The sequence below is a fragment of the Haliaeetus albicilla genome, chromosome 10, assembly GCF_947461875.1.
Source record: "Haliaeetus albicilla chromosome 10, bHalAlb1.1, whole genome shotgun sequence".
NCBI lineage: Eukaryota > Metazoa > Chordata > Aves > Accipitriformes > Accipitridae > Haliaeetus > Haliaeetus albicilla.
Window position 1 is genome coordinate 37,064,588 of NC_091492.1, and position 23,961 is coordinate 37,088,548.

At 39.1% G+C, this 23,961-nt stretch overlaps 1 protein-coding gene across 3 annotated transcripts in view; it reads left to right on the forward strand.

The window, feature by feature from the left end:
• Positions 1–23,961, forward strand: part of TXNRD2 (thioredoxin reductase 2) — a 56,697-nt gene that overhangs the window by 26,736 nt on the left and 6,000 nt on the right. The window contains exons 13-20 of one of the 3 annotated variants that reach the window (XR_011326649.1): positions 556–651; positions 894–986; positions 2,322–2,393; positions 4,193–4,290; positions 6,365–6,510; positions 9,878–10,039; positions 16,897–17,101; positions 18,885–23,280. Coding sequence is in view for 1 of the 3 variants with exons in the window: in XM_069795021.1 (XP_069651122.1) it covers positions 556–651; positions 894–986; positions 2,322–2,393; positions 4,193–4,290; positions 6,569–6,692 (483 nt within the window). In the remaining 2 variants the exon portion in view is untranslated. Of the gene's footprint in view, positions 1–555; positions 652–893; positions 987–2,321; positions 2,394–4,192; positions 4,291–6,364; positions 6,511–6,568; positions 9,788–9,877; positions 10,040–16,896; positions 17,102–18,884; positions 23,281–23,961 lie in introns of those variants that run through there. The other 2 variants (XM_069795021.1, XR_011326650.1) reach the window with 2 other exon arrangements.

Genomic DNA, 23,961 nt, shown 5'->3' on the forward strand with positions numbered 1-23,961 from the left:
GCCTGAGACTAGGACCAACTCAACCTATAGGTTGCAGTGCTAGCACAATAGCGTTCCACTTCTCTGATCCAGGACCAACATAGGAAGTCAGTAATGGTGCCTACAAATAGCTATGTTTTGTGCCTGTGTTCTGTAAAAATGTGACAGACAACTTTTTTTAAAAGGTCTGATGTTATAAAAACACTGTTGCTTTATACTAGGCTTTTCCTGCTTTAAAAAGACCATCTGAAAAATTTCTTGATGACTTACTATAGAAGGAAAGGGGGAAGTGAATGGTTAGCATGTGAATATCCTTTGCTTTTTCAAGAGGTGACATGATAAGATATAAGGTTTTGACACATTCATGGCATTTGTTCCCCGCCATTAAGAGAGATATTAAACTCGGAGACTTAAAAGCATGTTTGGACAGAAATTATTACTGCCTTCTCTATTGGGAGCCCTGGCTAGTAGGCTGGAATTCCAACGATTTGGCCATCCTCCGACCATTGTCCCAGGAGAAATCCTTGGATGCTACCTCCTTCTTAGTTAAAACAAAGCTTTGTGCTCTCTTCTTAGGGCCGTCCTGAATTAACACCCACAGCAATAGCTGCAGGAAAACTGCTGGCTCAGCGTCTTTTTGGCCAGTCTTCAGAATTGATGGACTATGACAATGTGAGTTGGTGGTGGTTTTTTTTCAATAACAAAAAACAAATCTTACGCTTTTGTTTCTCTTAAGAATTTTAAAGGAATTGCATTTTGTCATCTGGAATCCAGCTTTGAATCCAGTAGCCAAAGTAGATATGCGTGACAGAGCTACACTTCTGTCATGCAAAAGTCTCCCCTGTATCTGCCATGCAGCTGCTTCATATGGTTCAACAGTAATACTTTCTGTCTCCTCTGCTTCTCGCAAGCAGGTACCTACTACAGTTTTCACTCCCTTGGAATATGGTTGTGTTGGGCTGTCAGAAGAAGCAGCTGTGCAATGTTATGGATCAGATAATATTGAGGTATGAAAACATTTTTGATTTTATAGTTGGTGTCGGAGTTGTACTATGAAAAGACAGAAGTTTCACTCTTGTATGAGGCAAAATTTTTGGTCCCCAAAATACTATGTTTGCAGTTAGGGAGTTGGTGTCTTCAGAAAAGCTCAGGACTTTAAAAGTATTGCAGCAGGTCACGATGGAAGCTGTTACCTAGTGGGCTTAAAATTATTGACAGGGTATGACAGCTTTAAACTAGTTGTCATTTTAGTAAGTTATATTGTGCAGCATCATTAAATAACAGTTATGTCCCTTTTAATTGTCAGAATTGCTGGTCAGGTTCATTAGTCTAAATTTTTGGGATGTCCCCAGAAATATTCACACAAGCTGCTAAGTGTCTTTGTGGCTAAAATGTCTTGATACAATAAGCCTGGGCATTGCATATTGAGGAAGAAATCTGTTGTGGCATATATTCGCACCCAGCCCTCTGATATGAGGAATAAGATTAAGGTGCTCATGGTGAAGAAATTTACAGTCACTATATAATAAGACAAAATTCAAACAAGTAATCCTTGAAAAGATATGTTGTGTTACCTTTATTCACTCCTCAAAAAGACTGTCAGCATATGACTCGGTAAGCTATGGAAATACAAACTGCAATGCTTTACTTCAAGTCAGTCAGTTATTAGTTTTGTCTTTTGTGATGCTGAAATACAGTTTATACTTCAAAAATCTGTCCTAGGACTCTTATCTGGGTTTCTGGATGCTAGTGCCATCTAGAATGATATAAATTACTGTAAAACAATTGTTCCCATCTGATTAAGGCAGACAATTGATGTGTGTGTGTGTGATAAGATGCTGATGTTATGTATGTATTGGAGAGCAAGTTCAGCTGATGGATTTAGCTTGGAGCCCCAGGCAAAATCATTAATGAAAAAATAAGCATTTACTATTCAGAATGCAAAAATTACAGTTTGGGTTGTCCTGTGGTATACGTTATTATAGATATGGAAAGCTTTTGGGATTTCATTATTTTCAGTAAGCAAGGTATTAAACTTTTGGGAGAAGCTTAAAGGAACAAACCTAACATTTTTAATTTGGGACACTGGTTTGAGTAATGTGATTATTTGTGATTTTTTTTTTTTTTTCAGTTTTGTTTTTAATCTAATGATTCTCTAAGAAACATTTGTGTTAAACTTACTGTGCTTTCCATGTTTTTCTTTAAAATAATGAACAGGTTATAAATAAATCAATTTTTTCTATAACATAATAAATATGTTGTAGTAGTCATTAAAATACTAAATAGCAGTTTTTCACATAATAGTGCTCTCTAACACAAAATGTTATTGTTTTCCCTACCAGGTATACCATGCGTATTATAAACCTTTAGAGTTTACAGTGGCTGAAAGAGATGCAACTCAATGCTATGTGAAAGTGAGTGTTGTGAGCTTTTAACTTAAAACAAGAGATATGGTACAGCCAGGTTTAAGGAGTACTGTCTGGCAAAAAAAACCCTCTCAAGATGGATGAGATATTTTCTTGGTGACAGCCTGTTTCTCTAGTGTAACTTCAAATGTTTAATATTCATTACATATCCTATTGCATCTTGAAATTGCTTACAGATATTAGCATTTTTCAGAGCTGACATTCTGCTGATGGATACCATCTTTGAACTGCTCTTAAGGTCCTAAAAAATATTCCAAATTCTATAGAGATTAGTCTCTGCTTCCCCCAGCAAAGTTCTTAACTAGTCATATGTAATATTTGAGTTGCCATCTCTTGGGGAAAGTATGCTACTGTCAAAAAAATTAAGCCTAAGGCTTACAAAACTAGAGTAACTGTTCAGTCTTACTCACGAAAACAAAAACCTCCTGGTTTAGACCAAAGTGTTGGCCTCTTCTCTTAGAGCAAGCCAGCTGCTTGAGCGTTGAGAAGGTTTTTGATGCACTTGCCCATAGTACAGAATCTTAGATAAGGTGAAGTGTAGTGTTGGTAGAATATATCATAGTTTTCTTCGTTCTTTTCTCTTCAATATCAGGGAACAATCTTTTTTGAATAAACGTAGTAACTTCTGTAGGTCCATCACAAATTATTATGTTGTTATTGTTGTGTTATGTAAGGAATATCCATTGTCAATAGTTGGAACCACTATATTTTGTCACATCTGATTTGTGTGTCTTAGTAGCTTGCCTTAACTGTCCCAAGTATCGGTGCAACTAAGGTGATGCTACTTCTTTTTAGCTATTCCCTTTAAATTATGTCAATGAAAGTAAATATTTGAGGGTGAAGTAGTAATAGCAGAATAGTTGTTGAATGATATTGAATATAGTCCTTACTAAACTCCCAAAACACATGAACAAACATTAAACTTGAGAGTTTCAAACTCTATTGCAAGAAGGTTTTGTCTTTAAAACTCCTCAGTATTTAAAGTACCACGTCAGGATTGCTGCTGTTCCTGCAATTCCTAACGAAAGAATCCAAGCCTTTACTGAAAAGCAGAACCTATTAGATGAGTGATGATTTAATGCTTGATGGGGGGACACAGGGAGAGAATGATTTTCTTTTCATAACTATAAAGATGGTGTCCTTAAAGGAACTAAAAAGTTTTCATTAAGTTCTCTAATAAAGTTAAGTGTGTAGGGACTCAGGCCCTCCCAGATACTTATTAACTTCATCTTTGGCTGTTTCCAAGGCTTGACTCCTTTTTAGGTTATATGGCTGATGTGGTAAACATATCTCACCAAACATGCTGCTGTAAGTGTTTACTGACTGAATCACAAAGGCACAAAATATCCTGCAATTGGTAGTGGTCATCTTTGGAAATACAGCTGATTAGCTGCTGAGAATAACTGCACAGGCTTGGACAATTGCTAAGGTGGCCATTCAGTGTCAATATAACACTATTCTGGTTACTGGACTACAGAAGGTATTTTGACAATTTCATACAAATGACAAACAACGAAGTATTCAATTTACCACAAATTATCATTGTTAGTGGCTCTCTGAAGTCTGAAAGAAATACACTAATAAAGCTTCGATTCAGGAAGGTGCTTAAGGACAAGCATAAGACCTATTGAAGTCAGTAAGACTTAAGCAAGTGTGTAAGTTCTTGGCACACTGGGAATAAACAGCTGAACTAGGATCTCAAGGCACTTCAGTTTCATTTAATTCAACTTCATGCCTTATCTTTAAATGTTCTAAGAAAAGATCGCTATGTAATGTATTGTTTTCAGATGGTGTGCTTACGAGAGAGAGAGCAACGAATACTTGGCCTTCATTTCATTGGACCAAATGCAGGCGAAGTTATTCAAGGATTTGCTCTTGGAATCAAGTAAGTACAAAAGAATGTCTCTAGCTTCTAAAGACTGCTTTTTAAGTTATTGTAAGATTATAAAAGATATCTGCCTAGTTTTGGCAACACTATAAAGAATCCATGCTTTTTGTTACTTTTATGTAGCATTGCACATATTTTCACTAAAAATATTGCAGTTCTTCATTAAGATGTACTGGATTCAGTTACTGTAATACTGGATATAGTTAAGGAACAACTGAGGAAAATATATTGTTGGCTCGATATAGTTAAAGCAAAAAATAAATTGTGCATTAACTGACTAATGTTAGTTTTCTCAGAGTGTAGCTTCTTTTGCATTCTATGCACAGGGTAGGAAATCACCATACAGTTTTGCAAGCCACTTCTTTAAAAGGATATTTGTGCTTTTCATAAAAACCTTTCTTTACACCTGTCAAGCATTTCCTTTCCTAATCTCATCTTTAAATGTGCACAGCCATTGCTCCTCAAAAGCTCAGCAAGGACTTGCATGAATCTTTGTATTTCTGGGGTATAAGCTAACAATAATATGATAAAGTAAGAAAGAAACCTCTGTAGGATGATGGGAGAGGGGAGGTACTTTTGTCTGGAGCTATCTGATAATTGCAGTAACAAACTTACCCAAGTAGGTGAACCTTTGTGATCTGATCTTGTTTAATATTTTGCTGAAATATTAATATAGAAGTCCTCCCTTTGAAGGAGTAAGCAATGACTCTGGGTCCTCTCTGGTTAAATGGAGAATTCCTGCTATGCCTCATGTGCTACAATTATTTCTTACTTGTTTTTTCATTTCCCTTCTTACTGCTGATTCACATCTTCAGAAATGTTGATTTGTATATTTACATTACTAAATTATAGTTTTTAACTCCTCTTTGAAGAAAGTCGGCTGGGACACAAGAAATCACCCCCAATTGTGGTGTTAGTTCATTTTCCTAAATATCATCACAATTTTATTGCAGTTTTAGTCTTACAGTTGTGACTGACTAGCATAAATGAAAAGCAGAAAGGATTAAGAAGGCAGGACCGCAAGTATCATGTGAGGAATATCTTGGAAATCACTGATTGCAGTGTACCCTCGGTACAGATTTTCAACATGTGTTTGTAGTCCATTAATTGCCAGTGGTATAGATTCTAGAACTACATTTTTGGGGGATGTCATTGTTTTGAAGTTTTATCCAAAATAACCAGTGAAAAGGAAGCACATGAAACTGGAGTGCTTTTCTGCCTTGCCTGAGGGAACTTAAAACTTTAACCACAGTAAGAGGTTTTCAGCAGGTCAGATTCTTGTATTGGTTTCTATTGTATTTCACAAATCCAGAGCTTTCAGTGTGGAACACCCGCTGCAAGAGCTGCTTTCTCCTTTGTCAAGTATTAGGTCTTGCTTCAGCCTCTCCAAAGGATGATTTTTCCATCTTCCTTCCCCACTTAGCACTCCAGTAACATCTGTGCTCAGCAATGATTTTTTGCTTGTTGATGCTTTTTTGGGTGTAGGTGGGGACACCAGAAGACATCTGTGGCTTTCTTCCCTGTGTTTTTTAGAGGGAGAGAACATTATTCCATAGAGAACTTGAAACAATTCTTAAATTTAGGGCTATTTCAGCTATTCTTACAGCATGACCTGCCAGAAATAGCAGCTCAAAGGAAAGTCATCAAGTCTAAGAATGTTATTGGACAAGTAAAGGAATCAGGCAAGTGGGATTTTAGATCGAGGGGGTTTTGGTGATTTTGTTTTGTTTTGTTTTGTTTTTTCAAATGAGAGACTTTTTCCTCCTGCTTCTAACGTTGATAATTTCAGTGTAAGCACCACACTTTCTCTAAGATCATGCAAGAATATTCTGGTATTACTTCCTTCAGCAGATTTTTTCCAGCAGTCCTAATTAAGATTTTTCTTCCTCTGTGCGTATGTGGGTGTTTTTCCGTCTGGAGTCAGAGTTAGTGAAACACACATGCATGTGCAAGAAAAGCTGAAGGTTGCAGTTTTGTCATATGTTTTTGCCATAGGCTTAGTTGTGACTTGGGGTAAATTGCTTAATTCTCTCTGTCTCAACTCTTATGACAATTCTTCCCTACCTAACAGTGTTGTGAAGCTGGGTGTTTAAATGCTGTTGTGTAAGTGCCTGAGAAATAATAGCATTGTTTGAAGAATAACTGCAACTCCTCTACCTGATAAAATGGGCAAGAACAGAATTACTTTGATGTTTTAGGACATTCTAGCTGCTTCAGGTGAATAGTGTTTGACTTTGTGGGTCTTTTTTTTTTTTTTTTTTTTTTCCTTTGGTAGATGTGGTGCTACATATCCACAACTAATGAAGACAGTTGGCGTTCACCCTACCTGTGCTGAAGAAATTACCAAGTTGCACATTACAAAGCGTTCTGGCTTGGATGCAACAGTCACAGGCTGCTGAGGTTAAATACCATCCCTGGAAAGAAGGAAAAAAAGCACAAAATATTTCTGTAAAGAAAAGGGGCACTTAGAGTTGAAACAGCTTTAATGGTTCAAGTTCTAGGAATCTTCCTCATTCTCCCTGTAGAGACAGCTTTTTCTCACAGCCAGATAAAGAAATTGTCCTTGCACCATCACAGTTCTAAAACCAATCCAGTCCTGCTGTAACAAATCTCTCTCTTTCAAAGTGCCTATAACTCTTCTCTTGCTGGGAGCTAGGGAATAGTAACAGTTTTATATATGTAAATATAACTGAAGCCAGTGACATCTGAGGCCATCTACAAATTAAACAGTTGTCATTTGAGTTTCTCTGTTGGCATGACTGACTGCCAACAGAAGTGTCTCACATAATGTCCATGGAGATGCTAGGAACTGGACAGGGCCTCCCTTAGGTTTGGTGATGATACTTTCTCCTAAGTAGTTGAATAGCTCATTGCTGATCCTAATCTTGAATACTGAGACTCTGTACTCACTAGTGGAAACACAATCCCAGAGTGTGTAACAATGGGTAAGCAGTCATCTTTGGGTTTTTCCCTTTAAATGTAATATGTACAGGAATTTAATAGAAAATCACTTAGCACTGAAGCTGTGCTGCTACTGGATGAATCCCAATGGATTAATCAGTGGCAGCCTGGTTGTAACATTATGGTGATGGCTGAGAACAAATGAGCTCAGAGGTGCTGAAGAAAGAGTTGAATTTTATGGTGACTTCTCCGCCTACTCTTGAAATTTCAGTTCAGTTCAAATTAAATTGACACATCTCACAAATTACTGCTTGAACATCATATATTAAGTGAGGCTGACAAGTAGAATCAAACCCACTAATAATCCAACTCATGCAGCATTTTCTGTTTTACAGAATGTGGAAGTCTGGCTGACACAGTGATATATTTTGTTGATTTCTTGTTAAGATTTTCTCACTGATGAGCCGGTTACTACATCTGAACGGATTTAGGTCTGGCTTATTTTACTGAAGGGAACTATATTAAACAGTGATCTAGAGAAGAAATGGTCCTGCTCAGAACAAAGATAGAAAATAATTATCTGCAAACTTTTTTTTTTTTTTGAGTATTGGCCATTGTAAGCATTAATCTGTTGCAAATTTCTGCTTATTTTCCTGCTATCCAGAAGGGGGAGATGCTGGCTAATTTGTGGCAATAAAGAAACAGAAATCTGATAGTGAAGCTTCTTTTGCGGAACCCTGTTAAATAGGTAGCCTGACAAAGGCAAACACAAAACAAACTGCACTGAATTTCAATCCAGGATGCAGTTGCCAACATTTTGATATGGATAGTCACATAGTTTCTTGCACCCTTTACAGTAGAATAGTGCGTGTAGGAAAAGATCAGCTTGAGGTGAAACAAAATGTATCCTTTTTGCAGTAAATTTATATGAGTGTTTTTGTGTGTGGAATCTGATATTTTCATAGCTCTCCTGCTTGTTGCACAGTTTAGAAGAATAGTCTGATGATCATGTATATCTGCTATTTTTAATTTGATTGCTATTTCACTGCTGCAGCATGCAACACAGACAAATGATTGGTTTATTTCTAGCGTGAAATCTTTTTTACCATGAGAATTGTACCTGTCACAGAAGCTTTTAGACAAAATGTGATCAGAGCTTCCTTCTAAAATATGATGTAATAGCATTTATCACACTCTCATTGATACTAGAATACTCCATTTTCAAAGATTTGTTCTGACTTAAACATCAACAAAAGAAATCTTAAATGCTTTCTTTACAAAGTTTCCTGACTTTTGGTCCATATTTCTGGTCCGTAAAAGAGGAAGGAGTGATACAGTTTGACTGCAAGTATTATTCCCTATATCAGATCTGCTGATGCCATTTTTCATCTGTGAAGTCACCCATAAGCTTGTAGTTGAAAAGAAATACTTTGAGTGGAAGTGTAGTTAAAACACTGCCTGAATATTGCAACTGCCTTTAGAAGAAATGAAAGAAAACTTTTTATCTGTATATAAATGTGTGCATACCTGCACATTCAGAAGTTCCTGTTTCCTTTAATAAAGGTCTTACGACCTTATTAAAGGTCTTATGACTTTATTAAAGTATGAGTGTGATACAATCAAAAACACTACTAGATTTTCTGAGCTGTTTACAGAAAAAAAGTTCATAGTAAGTTAGGGGTTTTTTTAATGTTTTGCTTAATATTTCAAAACATTGAGATACTGAGCATCTCGGTCTACAGAGATTTTGCTGTTAGAAACACCCAACTTCCAAATAAACTGTGCTGTGTATGCATGCAAGATTTTTTTTCCCTAGTGATTACCTATTACAGTTCATTTGTACCCATAACTGAAAACATTGATGCTTAGCGATGTGAAAGTTGCTTCTTTTCTCTGTCCTACCAATGTATCCAGCAGACTGAGTTGTCTGCCCCTACAGACAAATCAACGGAAAGATGAGTTAATTTCCTTCATCATAAAGTTCAAAATAGTGATTGGGACAACAAGTAAAGAGATCTCAAGGAATCCGTGTCCTCAGTGTATATGGAGTGTGAAACTAAGGCATGTCATCATTCTCAGAAGTAATAGAACTCTCTTGGTTTTAGAATTGCTGAGTGGACTGCATTAAAATTGATCCTGTATCTTGAACAGCAGCCTAGTTCTATTCCTTATTCATTGGAAAATGTTGTTGCCCCCCTGAAGTAAAACTAAACGTACATGCACACCTATGTAACCCTAATGTCAGAATCAACATCAAGACAGAATAATGACAGCTACTGTAATTGTGCTTTTTTTCCTGAAGGATTCGTCAGGGATGGTACTTAAGAATTATTTTTAAAAGCCTGACTAATGTCAATTGAAATGACTGATGTACCCTGCAAATTACTGATTATATGTGAAAATGTAAAAAAATAAAAAATAAAAAAATTTAGTCAGGCTTCTCCTCAGGATGCCAGCTGATGAGGGCTTGTTTGTCAAACCACACCATGGTGCAAACAAGTCTGAGCATTGCTGGGTCCCTTGTATGTATGATCCCAATATTTATTGTGTTGTGAATTAATGAATTAATAAAGTTGGTTTTTTTTCTAGTAAATGTTTGATTGTGTTTGTGTAATTTTGTACGCATGGCTTCTACTTACAAAATATTTCCTTTTTGATCTTAATGCTGTTTCTTTTGGTTGAGGTATGTGTTAAGGAGACGAAGAATTAGACAGACTCAGACCTTTTAATAAGGAAATGTTGATACCTCTGTGTCTCTGATGAGTAAACTGAATAACCATGGAGATTATTCAAGGCTGGATGACCTTCTTATTTTAAATTTAAATTAAGAGAGCCTCTAGACTTGGTAAGTATGGTTTCAAATACTCTCCTGTTTATTCCAGCTAATGAGGTCTAACAGGTATTTTCACAGTCCATATGTGTTGACATGCTTCTTGAGGACTCGTCAAGAGTAAACTCCCTTGAAATACAGTGCAGTGAGAGTATTATACAGGGCTAGACTATTCTACATTAGCTATTCATTTTGGGTTTTAAACTAGAATGTGTAGTGGAAAAAATGCATTGCACAAAGCCAATTAGTAGCTGTGGGTACTGATAGGTAAAAATGTTGGAAAATGAATTAGGAAATTACTAACAAAATATATTAGAAACTTCTCTGTCAGAAAAGAAAGGGACTACATTGTTTGAATTTATCTCAATTTTCTTTTATTTCTTTAAATCCACTTATTTTGATGATAAGTTCGCATTAAGTCAGGGAATGCTGAGTTTCTAAAACAGGCTAGTTTAATATTACCTCAATATATGACCTGGATTTGATGCTGAGAAGGAATATTGACTTTATTGTATTTAAAGGTATTTTTACTTCTGCATTTTTAATCTGTATTAATTTCCTGGAATACTTCATTGCAAGTTCTAACTAATTAGGATAGCTATGAACAGTGGCTAAAAAAGGCAATAAGGTAAGCATAATTCTTGATGTTTTTTTCCTCCTTATTTTCATACACCACTTAATCCTGAAGCAGATAAGAATAACAGACAAGCATATAGACAATAATCTTTATAAATTAGGAAATGAGTATACTGCATTATTTATATTATACCTAATGATAGTTTGTTCTCAATGCTAAGGTATTATGTACAATTAAGTTTTGCCTTTTCCCATTTATGCATGCACTGTATATCGTTATACCTACTGGAAAATCTTTCTACAGTTTAGATCATTCCAGACCAGGAGCTGTAAAGGCTATTTCAGTACAGCAGATATACTTTTTTGCTAGCACAGTTATTCTGATAAAAACAAAGATGCCACAGGGCAATGTATTTCTAAGCAAAACAGTTGCACATTGTACAGACTTTTCAGTTTGAAGGCTTCTCTTCAGAGGCTAATGCCTATCCAAAAAAGTAGGCAATTTTGTGCCCATATAAATTGCCATTTGTCTAAATCCCAGTGAAATCAATGTACTCAAAGTTAATGTTAGCCATTAATTTCAGTGGGATGCAAGTATGTGTCTTAAGTGCTTTGTTAAACAGGAATCAATATAAGGATATGCCAAAATGTCTTTCATTATTACAGTTGGGGAACAGACTGCAATTATGATTCAAAACATAAAAGGTACAATAGACATCTATGATTAGGCAATGAAATATGCCTTTAATAAGCATAGTGCAGACAGTTTGTTTTGCAATAAGTAAACTTGTATAAAATTCATTGACTTTTTCATTCTTTCAGATCTGTGTGCTCTCTTTTAAGAGAGATTTTTTTAGTTTTATGCACAAAGTTTTCCTGATGTTCTTCCAGCAGAAAGGCTGGGTTTGCATGCATTTATTCTAGTGCCAAACTTGAATTTTACTGGGACAAGAGGAAACAGCAGAGCAGACTTTTTTTTTTTTCCAGGACAGCATGCAACAGATAAGGTGTAATTACTCTAACTGATTTTTTTTAAATGGAGTATTTCTGTCCACTACATGTCAAAAAGCTAATTATGTTTCTGTTGTGGCACTCAAAGTCAATATTGTCAGCTCTTCTTAGTTCTAATCCTCTACACTGAGTTTTGATGGGCCAGGTGAAATATCCCCTTCAGCACCTTACTGCAATTCTTGTCAATCATCTTGCCATGAAAAACATGCGTATTACAAAGGCTTTGGCAACACTGCATCTGATTTCAGTCTTTAATCTTATATGCACCTTAAGAAAACACCATTCCAACTACTGATGTTCTGTTTGGGACATGAATGGGATCCTATTTGCTGTGGGAAACAAAAGAAATCCATCTAATCTTTAATGGATATAATAGAACTCTTTGGCCGTTGCAGTACAAAGGCTTAGTACTAAACCATGGATCTAGGAAGAAAACAATTAGGATGGTGAACTGGTGCAGAAATGAAGCAGAATATCTCATGTGAATAAGTAAGAAAATGCGTATTTATTTATTCATCATGTAATTGTAAAATACCTCATTTCAAGCACTGTTGGACTTAAGATACTTTTTTTTGTAACCCCTAGACTTTCTTTGCAAGTAGTGCTGTTCACTGAAGTCCATTTCTAAGCATGGTACCGTGTGTGCCATTTTTTCTGTTGTTTCTTATAGACAAGATCTAGCACATCCAAAGTCTTCTGGTCCTACAATGGAAAATTAACATCATCCCTAAGAAGCTGGAATATAAACTAATAAGGCAGGTTTCCAGAATCTGATTGCATCAGTCAGAAAGATAGAGTATGAAGAGAAAAGTGGATATTCCCTGGGGGGTAGTGTGAAATGGAGACCAGTCTTGTTTGAACAAGGTGCTTTGCATTGTTAGCTAGGTAGAGGTATTGGGAGTTGCAGCCTGTCAGAACCAGCACCTCCAAGGAGGGGGTGGGGGGAAATTTTTCCAGGTAAAAGTCTCAGCAGTTTGTGGTAGAGTATGTCCAATATACTAATACAATAATATAAGGAAACCCTTTATACTCCATGAAAGAACCATACAGATAGTCACCTGTTCTGCACTCCCTCCCCCATTTTCCTTCAGATCATATGAAGACCAGAAAGACTATTGGGTTTTTTCCATCCTTCTTCCCTCTACTTTAAAGCAACATGGGAATCAGGCTTGTTCTTCCTTGTTTCGGCATGAAACCGAATAGCAAGATCCCTTTTCTTAAATCTTTCACGAGGAGACTTCTTTTTCCCAAGGCTGTGTGAGGAGTTAGAATTAGCTAGGTAGTAACATAACTCAAATCTAAAACAAAAGGACTATAGATACCTGCTCAGGCTTTGTCTATTAGAATATTACGTAACTCCAGCAAAATAAGATACTCAAGGGAAAGAAAACAGTGAAAAAAGACAGCTTTTAGGCTTTAACAAAAATCAAGAAAATAAATAAATGGTCCCTTCTTTGCAGGCTCCCTGTGAAACAAGGCCCAAATATGTTATTCCATGGTGTACTCCTAACAAAACAGTCAGAATTGAAAGCTTGTTTTATTTTTATCCCTTACTAATGTGTGAATGAACTGCAATGCAGCCAACCAATATTCTCTTCGCACTGTGTCAGAGCAGCAGGTTATGTAGCAGCTTTTAGCTTTATGCAGGAGGTTGAGCTGTTGTACATGATACCTTAGTTTGTAACACAATTAATGATGCACAGCAATCTTTATTTAAACACCTTTGTTCAACAGGGACAAAGGATTGAGCTTTGGCATTTTTATTTAATCTTGATAATCTTCCTTTTTGCCTCTCTCTCAAAGGATCAAGAGGAAGTGCATTAATTTTCAACTTCACACGAAGGCAAGTTGTACAAACACAGCTGAAAACATCAGGAAACCCAGGCATTTTCCTTAGAGAAATGGAGTCAACTAATGTTCTGCTGGCAAGAGGCTCCTGAATAATTGGGAAGGTGTTGTTAGGCACAGTAGTTTGGGCAGCAGGGTGTTGATACTGTGATAGCCATGTTCAGTTTGGCTAGCATAGATGAATGATTCCCATAATGTAGAAAGCAGAGATTATTAACCATATAACAGGAAGCAATTTAAAGAATACAGGCTGCTTTGTAAACTGAAGAAATGGCTCTCAGATTGTCAGGGGATTTTTATTTTTTTTTTAGCTGATTTAAATTCCACCAGACTGGGATCTAATTGAATCATGGAGCGCTTTTGATTTTTCCTCTGCAATTTTCATTTAGTTTATTTCTTAAACAATATTTCAAACACAGGAAAATTAAGGAAAATTCTCGTGACGCTTCAGACTTTGCTTGCGTTGATTTCTGGCCTTGTTCATTCTACATGTGTCCAGGATACCTTGAAGTTTCAGGTCAGGACGTTGGTTCTTTCCCTTAATTAGGGATTTAATTGTATTATTCTTTGCTTCTGAAATTTTTCTTGCTCCGCTTTTTTGCAAGATGCTCATTCTGTTTTACTTAGCTACTTCTAGCCCTACGTAAGTGTTAATAAGTGAATTCCCTTTGGATGGGTAAGAGTCCAATGTATTCATAAGAGCATTTCAGGATTTTCTGCTTTTGTCTTCCTTTAACTCCCTCGTACTTTCCAAATCTGGAAATGCCATAGCTCCACAGGAGGCAGTTCTAAATAAGTCTTGTCTTTAGCTGTGGTATAGTCCCCGTTGAAGAATAAGAGACCAACCGTTTGTGAGTGTTTACAGCTGGACCTTCTGAAGGGCATCATCTTTCCTTAGTGACAAAATGCATCAGATTCACAAGCTGTGACAACAGCACCTCAGGGTTTCCGTGACAGTGGCAAAGTGGAACATCTGGTGAAATCTGCTTGTGAAATACAAGGCTGCCTTCTCTGTCACTGTGGTTACTGAGAGCAATAAGGTCTTGCTTTTTTTTGTATCGAGTAGCAAATTCTCAAAGTGCAGAAAGCTACCCTAGAGATTGTCAATGTGTGGGGCTTAAACATCCTTGTGAGGCCACCTCATTGTCTTATGTTCTAGTTCTGGAAGTCCTAATATTTCCCAGGTTCACTAATTGGGCGAACATTTGCTTTAAGCTATTGAGTTGATGCCTAAGAACAGCAGAGGGGAGTGCTCACTTGGATCTACGTTATTGATTGAAGCACTCTCCCTCACTGTACTTCAGTGAAGTGTAGCCAAGAACAACAAGATAAGAATTAATGTAAGTGACAAGGGAGTTTCTCAGACTGTGCCGGTGCACATTAGCCTGGCTGAAGAGAAAAAGAAGCTAATACTTGAGCCTTTTGAGTTGCGAAGGGCCTGGTCAGCCCTTGAAGGGGAAGCACATGAATGGCCTGGTTGTCATCGCATTTTATTTTTCCTCCAACTTTGACTAATGGTGCATTTCCTCTGGCCTCCCACGGGCCATCCGTGGCTGACTTGCTTTGTCACTCTTCACGTCTAGTCGCTGCCTTTACTGTCCACGCTGTTCCCATGGCAGGAACCCGGTGTCCTCTAAAAAAACGCACAGGCACAAACCATCTGTCATTCTTCCCACTCCTCTTTCAAGTGACCACTTCCCATATTGTGTGGCCTTGCAGACTGAAAGCAGTCTGCCTCCCCCCTGCATGCCTGGAGTACATGCCAACTCTCTCCCTGCTTGATAAGGGACCTCCCCATATTCTGCCTGTAAAAATACTAATGGGCATCTCCCTGTTGATAACTAGCTCTGCCTTTTTATTGTGTTCATGGAGTGATAAGTTGTCTGGATCAACAAGGAGTTGTCCCTTTTGCCACTTTGCAGGCAAAGTTATTAGGGTCAAATTAGGTGTGAGTTGTGAAATTAATCATTGCAACCACAAATAATTTGTAGTGTGCTATGGACAAAGGAAAAAAAGAAGCTGGAGAGTAGAAGGGGAAATTATTGTAGGGCACAAAGAACCAAAGCGATTGGGAAGGAGGGAGGAGAGAATGGCTGGCAATGCTGTACAGGATGTTGAGGTAGGACTGTAGGCTGTGCTGGATTTGTTCTCCTGCACCTGTAGACTGTGAAATTGTAGAACAAGGTAGTTCTTTAATGTAATTTTAGATTCCTAATTAATCCACACCCAAGGTGTCTTAGGGAGAGGAAGACACCTGATTTTACACCAGAAATAGTGCTTTTATGCATATGTTAGTTGATGCTATTTCTTGCACATCTCTAGATGTGGCCCCACCAGAAGCATGGTCATGGGGCTTGTAATAGTTAGGTGCTCTAGGAAAATCTGCAGCTATGGCGATTGATGCAGACCAAGCTGTGCCTAAGCTGCATCTGTCAAGTTGTCAACATTGATAGCGTAATTAGATATATTTTTATCTATAAAAATTATTAAAAAATAATCATACACTTTTTTTTTACATGTAGTAAAAAACTGGGAGCAATTTTGGTTTTTTTTTTTCAAGTACTGGCTTGTGAAAGAGGTCAAAATCTGAATTACGTGGATCTAGTCTCTGCTGGAAATGAAGCCCAACAGATTGAAATTATAGCTAGGATTTCTAAGCTAAAAATCCAGTCCATCCGTCTGAGGCAGCACTTGACAATACATGTATCACCTATGTCTAGGAATGGTGTCCTCTGAATCATGCCTTTTCCTACAGCATAGCTTAGACTCACTGCTTGGGGACACAGCTTTTTGGGTCAGTGCTTGCCACGGCTGCACTCACACCCGTATTTAAGAGAGTTGGTAGAAGAAAGCAATGTAGGTAAACCTTCAGTTTATGTATATAAACAGTGTAACTGGCGTGACCATGTTTTTCCAGAACCATTAACCAAGTTTGGGAGAAGGAAGATGCAACTCAGAGGTCAAACCTATGAAAGCAAAGCCTGTTTGACACACTGAGAGCTCTCTGTAAATTTGGTTCTAACTTCAGAAACTGGGGAGCTGCGAGGGGAGGATGGGAAGGGAAGATAGTGCAACACCCGCTGAAAAGCTTCCATTTTGTTTTCTGGGGTGAGAAGCCTGAATTTTGTGCCTAAAATGCAAAGCTGAAGGTGTGCTGGATTTACTTGGAAATGCTGCAAAGCTATTCTCATTTCCTGTAACTATTGCAAGGTTGGCCTTTTTCCATGGCTAAGCCCCAGTTCTTAGCTAGCCAGAATGAAGTGGCAGAAGAAATTCACACTCTCTTTCATCTCACTGTGTATCTAGGAAGGCAAGAACCAAGACTTTGAACCATTAATTCCTAAGTCTGTGGCTTGATTTGCTGCAGTAGAAACTGTTTTAAGGGTTTTGTCTTCTCTTACCAAAGCTACTTGTTAATTGCATCTTCTTTTGTCTAGCCACTGCCACAAGGAATGACTGCCTTCTGTGCTGATGACAGATCTACCCCTCTGTTATCAGACACTGCTCTTTTGCCATCTCAGTTTCATAACAATTGCCTCTGCCTGGGAGCCAGTGGAGCATCCGTGTTGGGCAAAGCAGTTCTCCGAGGAGGAGGAGGATGGATGATGGAGTGATTCCCTTCAACATGGCTGGGGCACTGAGGTTGTGTTAATTTTTTATCCCTGCCATATTCCCCCTTTCCCTGCTCTGAATTCTAAAAATTAATCATGGCATTGCTGTATGAACAACACACACAGACAATGCTGTAGTAACTTGAAAAAGCATATTTTATGGCACTGCTATGCATCACTTTTGTCGAAATTGTCAGGAAAGAGGTAATTGCTACAGGTGGCAGAGGCTGCCGGATGACCATCAGAGGGTACGTAGAGAATAAATTTGACTGTCTCTGCCAAATTTCTAGTGTTTACACCAGCAATACTGCTTCCTTTTCTCTCGCTACTGTCATATATGGCATTTTGCTACAGCTTGCATATTGGCCTCCCTCCTGTGCTCAAGGAAGAAGCAGGTCTGGCACTCATACTGTGTTGAGGTTCTGAGTGGCCCTAGGGGATGGGTTTGCAGTTATGCAGTTATACTGGCACAAAACTGGAGAAGTTGTACCAGCACAAAAAAAAGTTTGTCTGGAAGCAGCTTGCTCTGGAAAGTGTTTGCAAGCAGTACAGATGTCCTCACGGAGGTGGGTTCTCAGGACTGGATCTCAGCTGTATTGAGAATCAGCTTTCTATTCACGTACTTCCCTGAAATATTCTCTAATAGTTGATTTGAACAGTCTTAGGAGAGATCATATTTCTAGTTTGGGATTCCCTTTATACATCTCTCATTAATACAGGGATTCTCCACAATCAGGGACCAGCACCGCAGAACAGCTGGATCCATTTTGGCTTGACAAGGGGCATGGGCATTTTTTTATATATATTTATGGCTCTCATGAACATTCAGAATGCTTTTTATAAATATTAAAAATAATCAAGGCTTCTGGAAAGAATTCATATTGCATTGCCATCATCTGCAGGAGTTCCTCCATCTTCCTCTAGAATATGTATTACTGGCTGACACTGTGAACTAACTGGTCCAGTCTGGGAATTTCTAGCTACAGCTAGAGGAAAAGGGAGGCTGCGAAGGGAATTGGTATCTCTTGATCATCAGAGAGAGCAAATATAATACAGGCGGCAGCCTGGCTGCCCCTGGAGCGAGTCAGAAGTAAGAAGCTTGCAAAGAGGCACCTCAGAAAGCTCCCCAGAGTTTTGTTCTGCCTGCTGCACCCGCTGTGGTTACTTGGTAGGTTACTTGCCCTGCTTGTCTTGAGGTAGCTAAAGTTGGAGCATATGTTTTGCATTTAGAGCTTGGAGGATGCCCAGATCCGACTTGGCATGCTGTCTGCACTGGGCATCAGCAGCACAGATGTGGAAACCACAAACCCTATTAATATGAGCCTAGAGTAAAAACTCAAATAAGCTTATAAATAAAACCAGACTTGCAGATTATTTGTTTCCATATTAGTCTATAATAGACCCTACTCAATATGTTTGTTTTATTTGGTTTGGTGACCGACATAGGTATTTATATTTCCAATAAAAATTTAAATCAAAATACAACAAAGTAAGCTTAAATTATTTGTGCAGAAGATGATTGCAACTGTCTGAAGCATGTAATTCCTTACATGAAATGTTAGCCTGCTTTGAACAGAGATGTGACAAACTCTTCAGTATCTATTTTACCATTCCATCATAGCTCCAAATCTTACATTTATGTATTAAAATGAACTCCTAAATGCCCTCTAATCCCCAACGAACAATCCAGAGGTGTTGGATGGTTTGATGGGTCTAATTCTTGGTGTAAGCACCATCTGTGTGATCTTGGGTGAGACACTAAATGATCCGCATGTCTTAGCTTAAAGTGGTGACTGTCCTTTTTCCCCTGCCAGTCTCCTGCTGAGCTCTGGGCATGCTTGAGGACCTCTAGTGCTCCTTTCCAGTGTGACTTCAGCTGCTCCAGTGCAGGTAGTGAAACCATCCAGAGAAGAGAGTTCCAAAGAACCATCTGAGAAGATTCTTCAACAGTCCTGACAGACGTTTTACCCAGTGGAGAGGATCTCTTCCTGGGAATTGCTGTCCCTTTATCCAAGGTGACACTGCCTTGATTCAGCTCCATTTAAGCACAGCTGCACTAGAAAAATCTATGGTTCAGCAGCAGTAGAGCTTCTAGTTTATTTTGCCTGTACTATGACACTTAGGATGGGACACCTGCACAAAGCCTGACAAGTCTTTGAAGTGAGACTTGTACTAAGGCCTTGTACACATCTGTGGTAAATAGTATCTACAAGTGATCAATTAGGCCTACCTAGCTTTCAGACCATGCCAAGGTGACATAACTGGAATTGTGCTTCTCTCCCCTAGACCTCTTAAATAAACAATAGAGGGAAATAGGCACTTCCACATGCTGGTTTGGATCTCACGTAGGCTATCAAGGGAGCATGCAGTTCTTGCATCCTGGTGGGATGAACCTGAGCCTTGGATAAGTATTTGCAGTGACTTTTTTGTGCTAGTGGGGCTCTAAGACGAATAAACAAACAGTGTTCTCTTCCCAACTTCGCCTTGCAAAAACATAAGGGAAAAAACTCACACACCCTTTCTTAGGCTGTCAATGCCAGAGGAAAGACACCAGCAGTTATTCCATTCAAATGTCCAGTTTTTCTTTCCAATTGTTTCTCTGCGTTCCTTTTCTATTTTTTTCCCCTTTTCAGCTGTTTGAGCGATGGCCTGTTCTTATGAAACAAGTTTTCAGCTTCACAATGGTCCTGACTTCTCATTGTTTGAAAGGCAAGAGGGTCACTCAAAGTAAACTCTCTTGTGCTAGATAGTGTTTTTCCACATGGAAATGTTGGAGGGCCACTCTGTGCTGTCAGCCCAGAAAGGCCAGAAGATGCCTTCAGACTCCCCAGGTGCCTCTGTGTTTGTTTTCTAATGTTATTGCACATACAATATCATTCATATTATGTCCAAAGCTTGTCTTTTTAAACAGAGTCAATACATCTAACCTATTAGTCAGCCACAGGGAAAAAGGAAAGGGCTAAGTCAACACTGTAAGGAATTAACCCTTTCCATTGCCCAGAGAAGAAATTGAAGATGATACAACCCCTTAAATTGCAAGAGGGGCTTGATTGTTTTCTCTCACAAAGTAGTGGAAATAATTCCTCTCACTTTGGCACTCAGATGTAAAATGCAACAGCCCGTGTGCTGCAAGAATCAGAAAAGACTGGTGACTTACAAGACATCATTTTCTTTCCCATGGTACATGCCATTGAAGGTCAGGAAATTTCCCTCCCACCCACCTTTTTCTTTTTTTGAATCTCCATTTCCCTGTGGGCTGCCTCAGGTACTGGGCTAGGCTTGGCATGTAGACACAATTAGAAATATAGGCGAGACTGCATGGAGCAAAGTGTCCAAGTGCTGAGTGAGTGCCCAATGGGCCATAGCAAAATGCACAACCAAGTCAAAGAAAAATGGAAAATATTTCATAAAATTCATCTTTGCATCCCTTTTTCCTCTCTTGATATATGGCCCCTTATTCACAGCTGCCGGGCCCTGGCCCGTGTGTAAATATGTCAGTGCACCAATGAGACGGAACATGGTCACAGAAATGCCGGCGGCTGTTCCCAGATAAAACGCTGAGCTGGAGCCGAGGCGTTTATTGTAAATAAAGATCAAGGCAAAGCAGCAACATTTCTGTTCAACTCAAGCCTGCCAAGGTTGCTAGTCCAGCTCCTTTCACGACTACCATATGTCCACATGGATTTCCCTTTCCAGAAAGTGACATGTTACTCTTCTGACAGCTCTGAAGCCATTGCAAGTTCCTCAATACTTTCCATGTGTTGCTTTACAATAACCTGGAAACACTGGTGGCAGATGGGGCAATGGGTGCATGTGTGGGCATGGAGGGGAGAGGTAGACTTTCAACTGTTCAGCTCTAATACCGCTGTACTTTAACAGTGACTTTGTGGGGCCTGGGACACATTAATGCTTTTTTTGGTTCTGCTCAGTAGAGGGCACTGGATCCTATAAACAGGAATTGATACAGCGAAGCACAAAGGGCCCGATAGCTTTAGCAGATCGACTAATCTTTTTTCTTCTGGATACTGGTGGTGTGGAAGAGAAGTCTGCGGCTCTGGCAGCTGCATGCCGGTTGACCGAGAGACAACCATGGCATGTGTTAGCAGGTGATAAACTCGTGTCTTTTACATATAATTTTTATTTTAATTAAAGTGGTAGCTACAAAAATCAGTCATCTGGAAATCAGGTTGGCTCAAGTACTAGCCATCTGGCATCCTTCTGAACAGCAACACCAGTCAGCTGACACAACTTGGGGGAGATGCAAGCACCTACAACTAGAGCCTGAACAGCCAGGCTCGGTGGAAACTGGTTGAATTGTGGAGGCTTGTTCCTGCAGTCCACAGGGGAACTACAGGAGTGGTCTGAGGGGAGTTTGCTGAATCAGGGAGTTTAGCCTTCTTTGTAGCCCTTGATCCAAAGTCCCCACAATTTCACTACAAAGTTATCATTTTTTCCAATGAGTTCGTTTTGTTCTCAGCAATACCCACAAACAATGCGCTCTCAATCCGCTCCGCTCTCCCTCTTTCGTCACTGAGTTCTCTTTGCTGTGTGCTGGGGTTTGCATTTTCCTCACTCATGGCTCAGATGAGCTGTAAGCCAAAGGGACTAACAAAAAAATATTAGGAATGTAGGTTTTTTCAGATTATTTTTTCTAAGTTTAGATGGATCTTGTGCATGTATGTTGTAACATAATTCTTTTAATAATAAAAGTTTTAATGCTAATAAAGAACATATATTAAAAAAAAACTTCCTAAGCCTTCATCTGGCACTAGTCTTATATGTTGAAGATTTGGCACAATTTACTCATATAATTCAAGAATAAGAGCTGAAATTATTCATTCTCCACGCTGACAGATAGTGACCTAAGTTCTTGAGCTGACCTAGGATGCTTCACTTTAGATGACAGCTCCAAATGCAAGAAAATTGAATACTACCACACTATATGTTTTAGCTCTGCTGAAGAAAACTGCAAGGCAATGCTGTTTCCCAAAAAGCAGCTAGTTAGTTATTGAGGGGTTTATACTTCTATAGTAACACATCTCACCACTCCCTAGCAATTGCCAGACCCAAACTAGAGGTTAAATGTGCTGGAAAACGTGGCAGTAGCTTCCAACATTTGCTGATTCCTGAGCTTAGTGGGACTCGGGCATGCCTGCCTTGCATAGCAGCAAGATAAGTCTCAGAGCTGGGAGAGAGGAGCAGCTTTTCTTTCACACACCCTCTCTCTCACAAGTCTGAGCTCCTGCCTTTGCCTTGGCAATGCAACATACGGTTCAAGAGCTGCCCTTGCGCCACAGGTGGCTGGCCCTTGGCCTGTAGTGCTGCGCTGCTGTTCCCATTTACATCAGATAGAAGCCATGATTGCTAAGGGTTGTGGGTTTGGGTTTTTTATTAAATAGGTCAGCAGGCCCTAACAGTTGGCAGCCATCTCCAATCTGGGAGCTCTGTGATGAAAGGCCATATTATGGCAGGCTCCAGTGTATCTTTTTATCTGTCCTACTTGGTACGGCATGTTCCAGGTGGAGACTGGCAGGACGCTAGTGCTAAACCCTGCCCTACCGCCGTTCCTTAGTGACAACAGCAGCCTCCTGCCTCCTCGTCCGTGTTCAGATCCCAGCTCCCTTTGACCGCCCTGGAAACTACTGCTCCCATCACAGTTCTTTGATATGTAGAGACTTCCCAACTCGGGCATGTTGTTCTGGGAAGGGAGATCAATCCATTTTAACTCATTTGCAAACAGATGTGCTCTTCAAGTGGTTCCTATAGTCTGTATTAGTCTAAAACAGGTCTGCGTTTTGTAACCAACTTCACCTTCCACTGCAGAAGCCTGATACTGTATCTTCGTTCCTGGTACTATAAATCATTATTCCTTAACACCATTCAACAGAGAAGTAGGTAGATGATAAACTTGGCCATAAGTAAGTTGGGTCAGTAGCAATTTCCCTTAGCAGTTTTAAAGTGTGATTTTTAAAATACTTTTTCTAACAGTTCCTTGACAGGTTAATGGGGTACATGGACAGGAGACTTCTGCTTTATCCCCTGGAGCCCTGACAATTTAAGGTGTTGCCTGGCTCAGCTCCTAGACGTGAGAGGAAGGAATAACTTGCCCTTCTCCTCAGTGATTTCCTGATGCTCACTGGTGGAGAACAGACATGATTCACTCCAGAAGGTACTGCTGAGCGCTCCAAGCTACCTGATCTGTCAAGCAAGGTTGGTAGCATCAACTCCCATGAGATTTCCCTCTCCTGAGGAGAGGCTGGTGTCAGCCCCAGCTAATTCTCAGAGGCCTGACATCAAACTGTGTAGAGTTTTGTTAGAAGCTGACTGAAAACCTAGTGCTGTTATTATCTGACACTGGCTGAAACAAAAGCCAAATGTTGATGAATGTCTGATCCTAAAAGTAAACAGTTTGATTTTTTTTTTTTCTTTGCGAGTCAGGGGCCCTCTAGGGTTTTATCTGATTTTGGCAATCTCCTGCACATTTTGGGGCCTGGAGCATGGTTTTAATTGTTACATCACAAAAGTTGCCAAATAACATTGAATGCTCCTTAAAAACTCTCCCAATTTTATGGAACTTCTCAACGGCTTGACTAATACAATAATTACTGGAACTCGGCTATGTTGCCTAGTGGCAAATGGAATTTTTTCATAATGATCCTGTCTGTCGTTAATAGCAGGATTTGTTCTTTCTCTCAGCGGGAGAGAGGCCAGAAAGCCATGGTATCTGTCTTTTTTAATGACAGCCAACAGCAAACGGATAAAATAATCAATTATATCTACAGATAGGTAGATAAAGTATAATTTATCATGTCAAAAATAAAAATGTTTTTAATTGGGCTGTTAATCATTTTGTAATTTTGACTAAAGAGATGGGGGCTCTACTTTATGCAC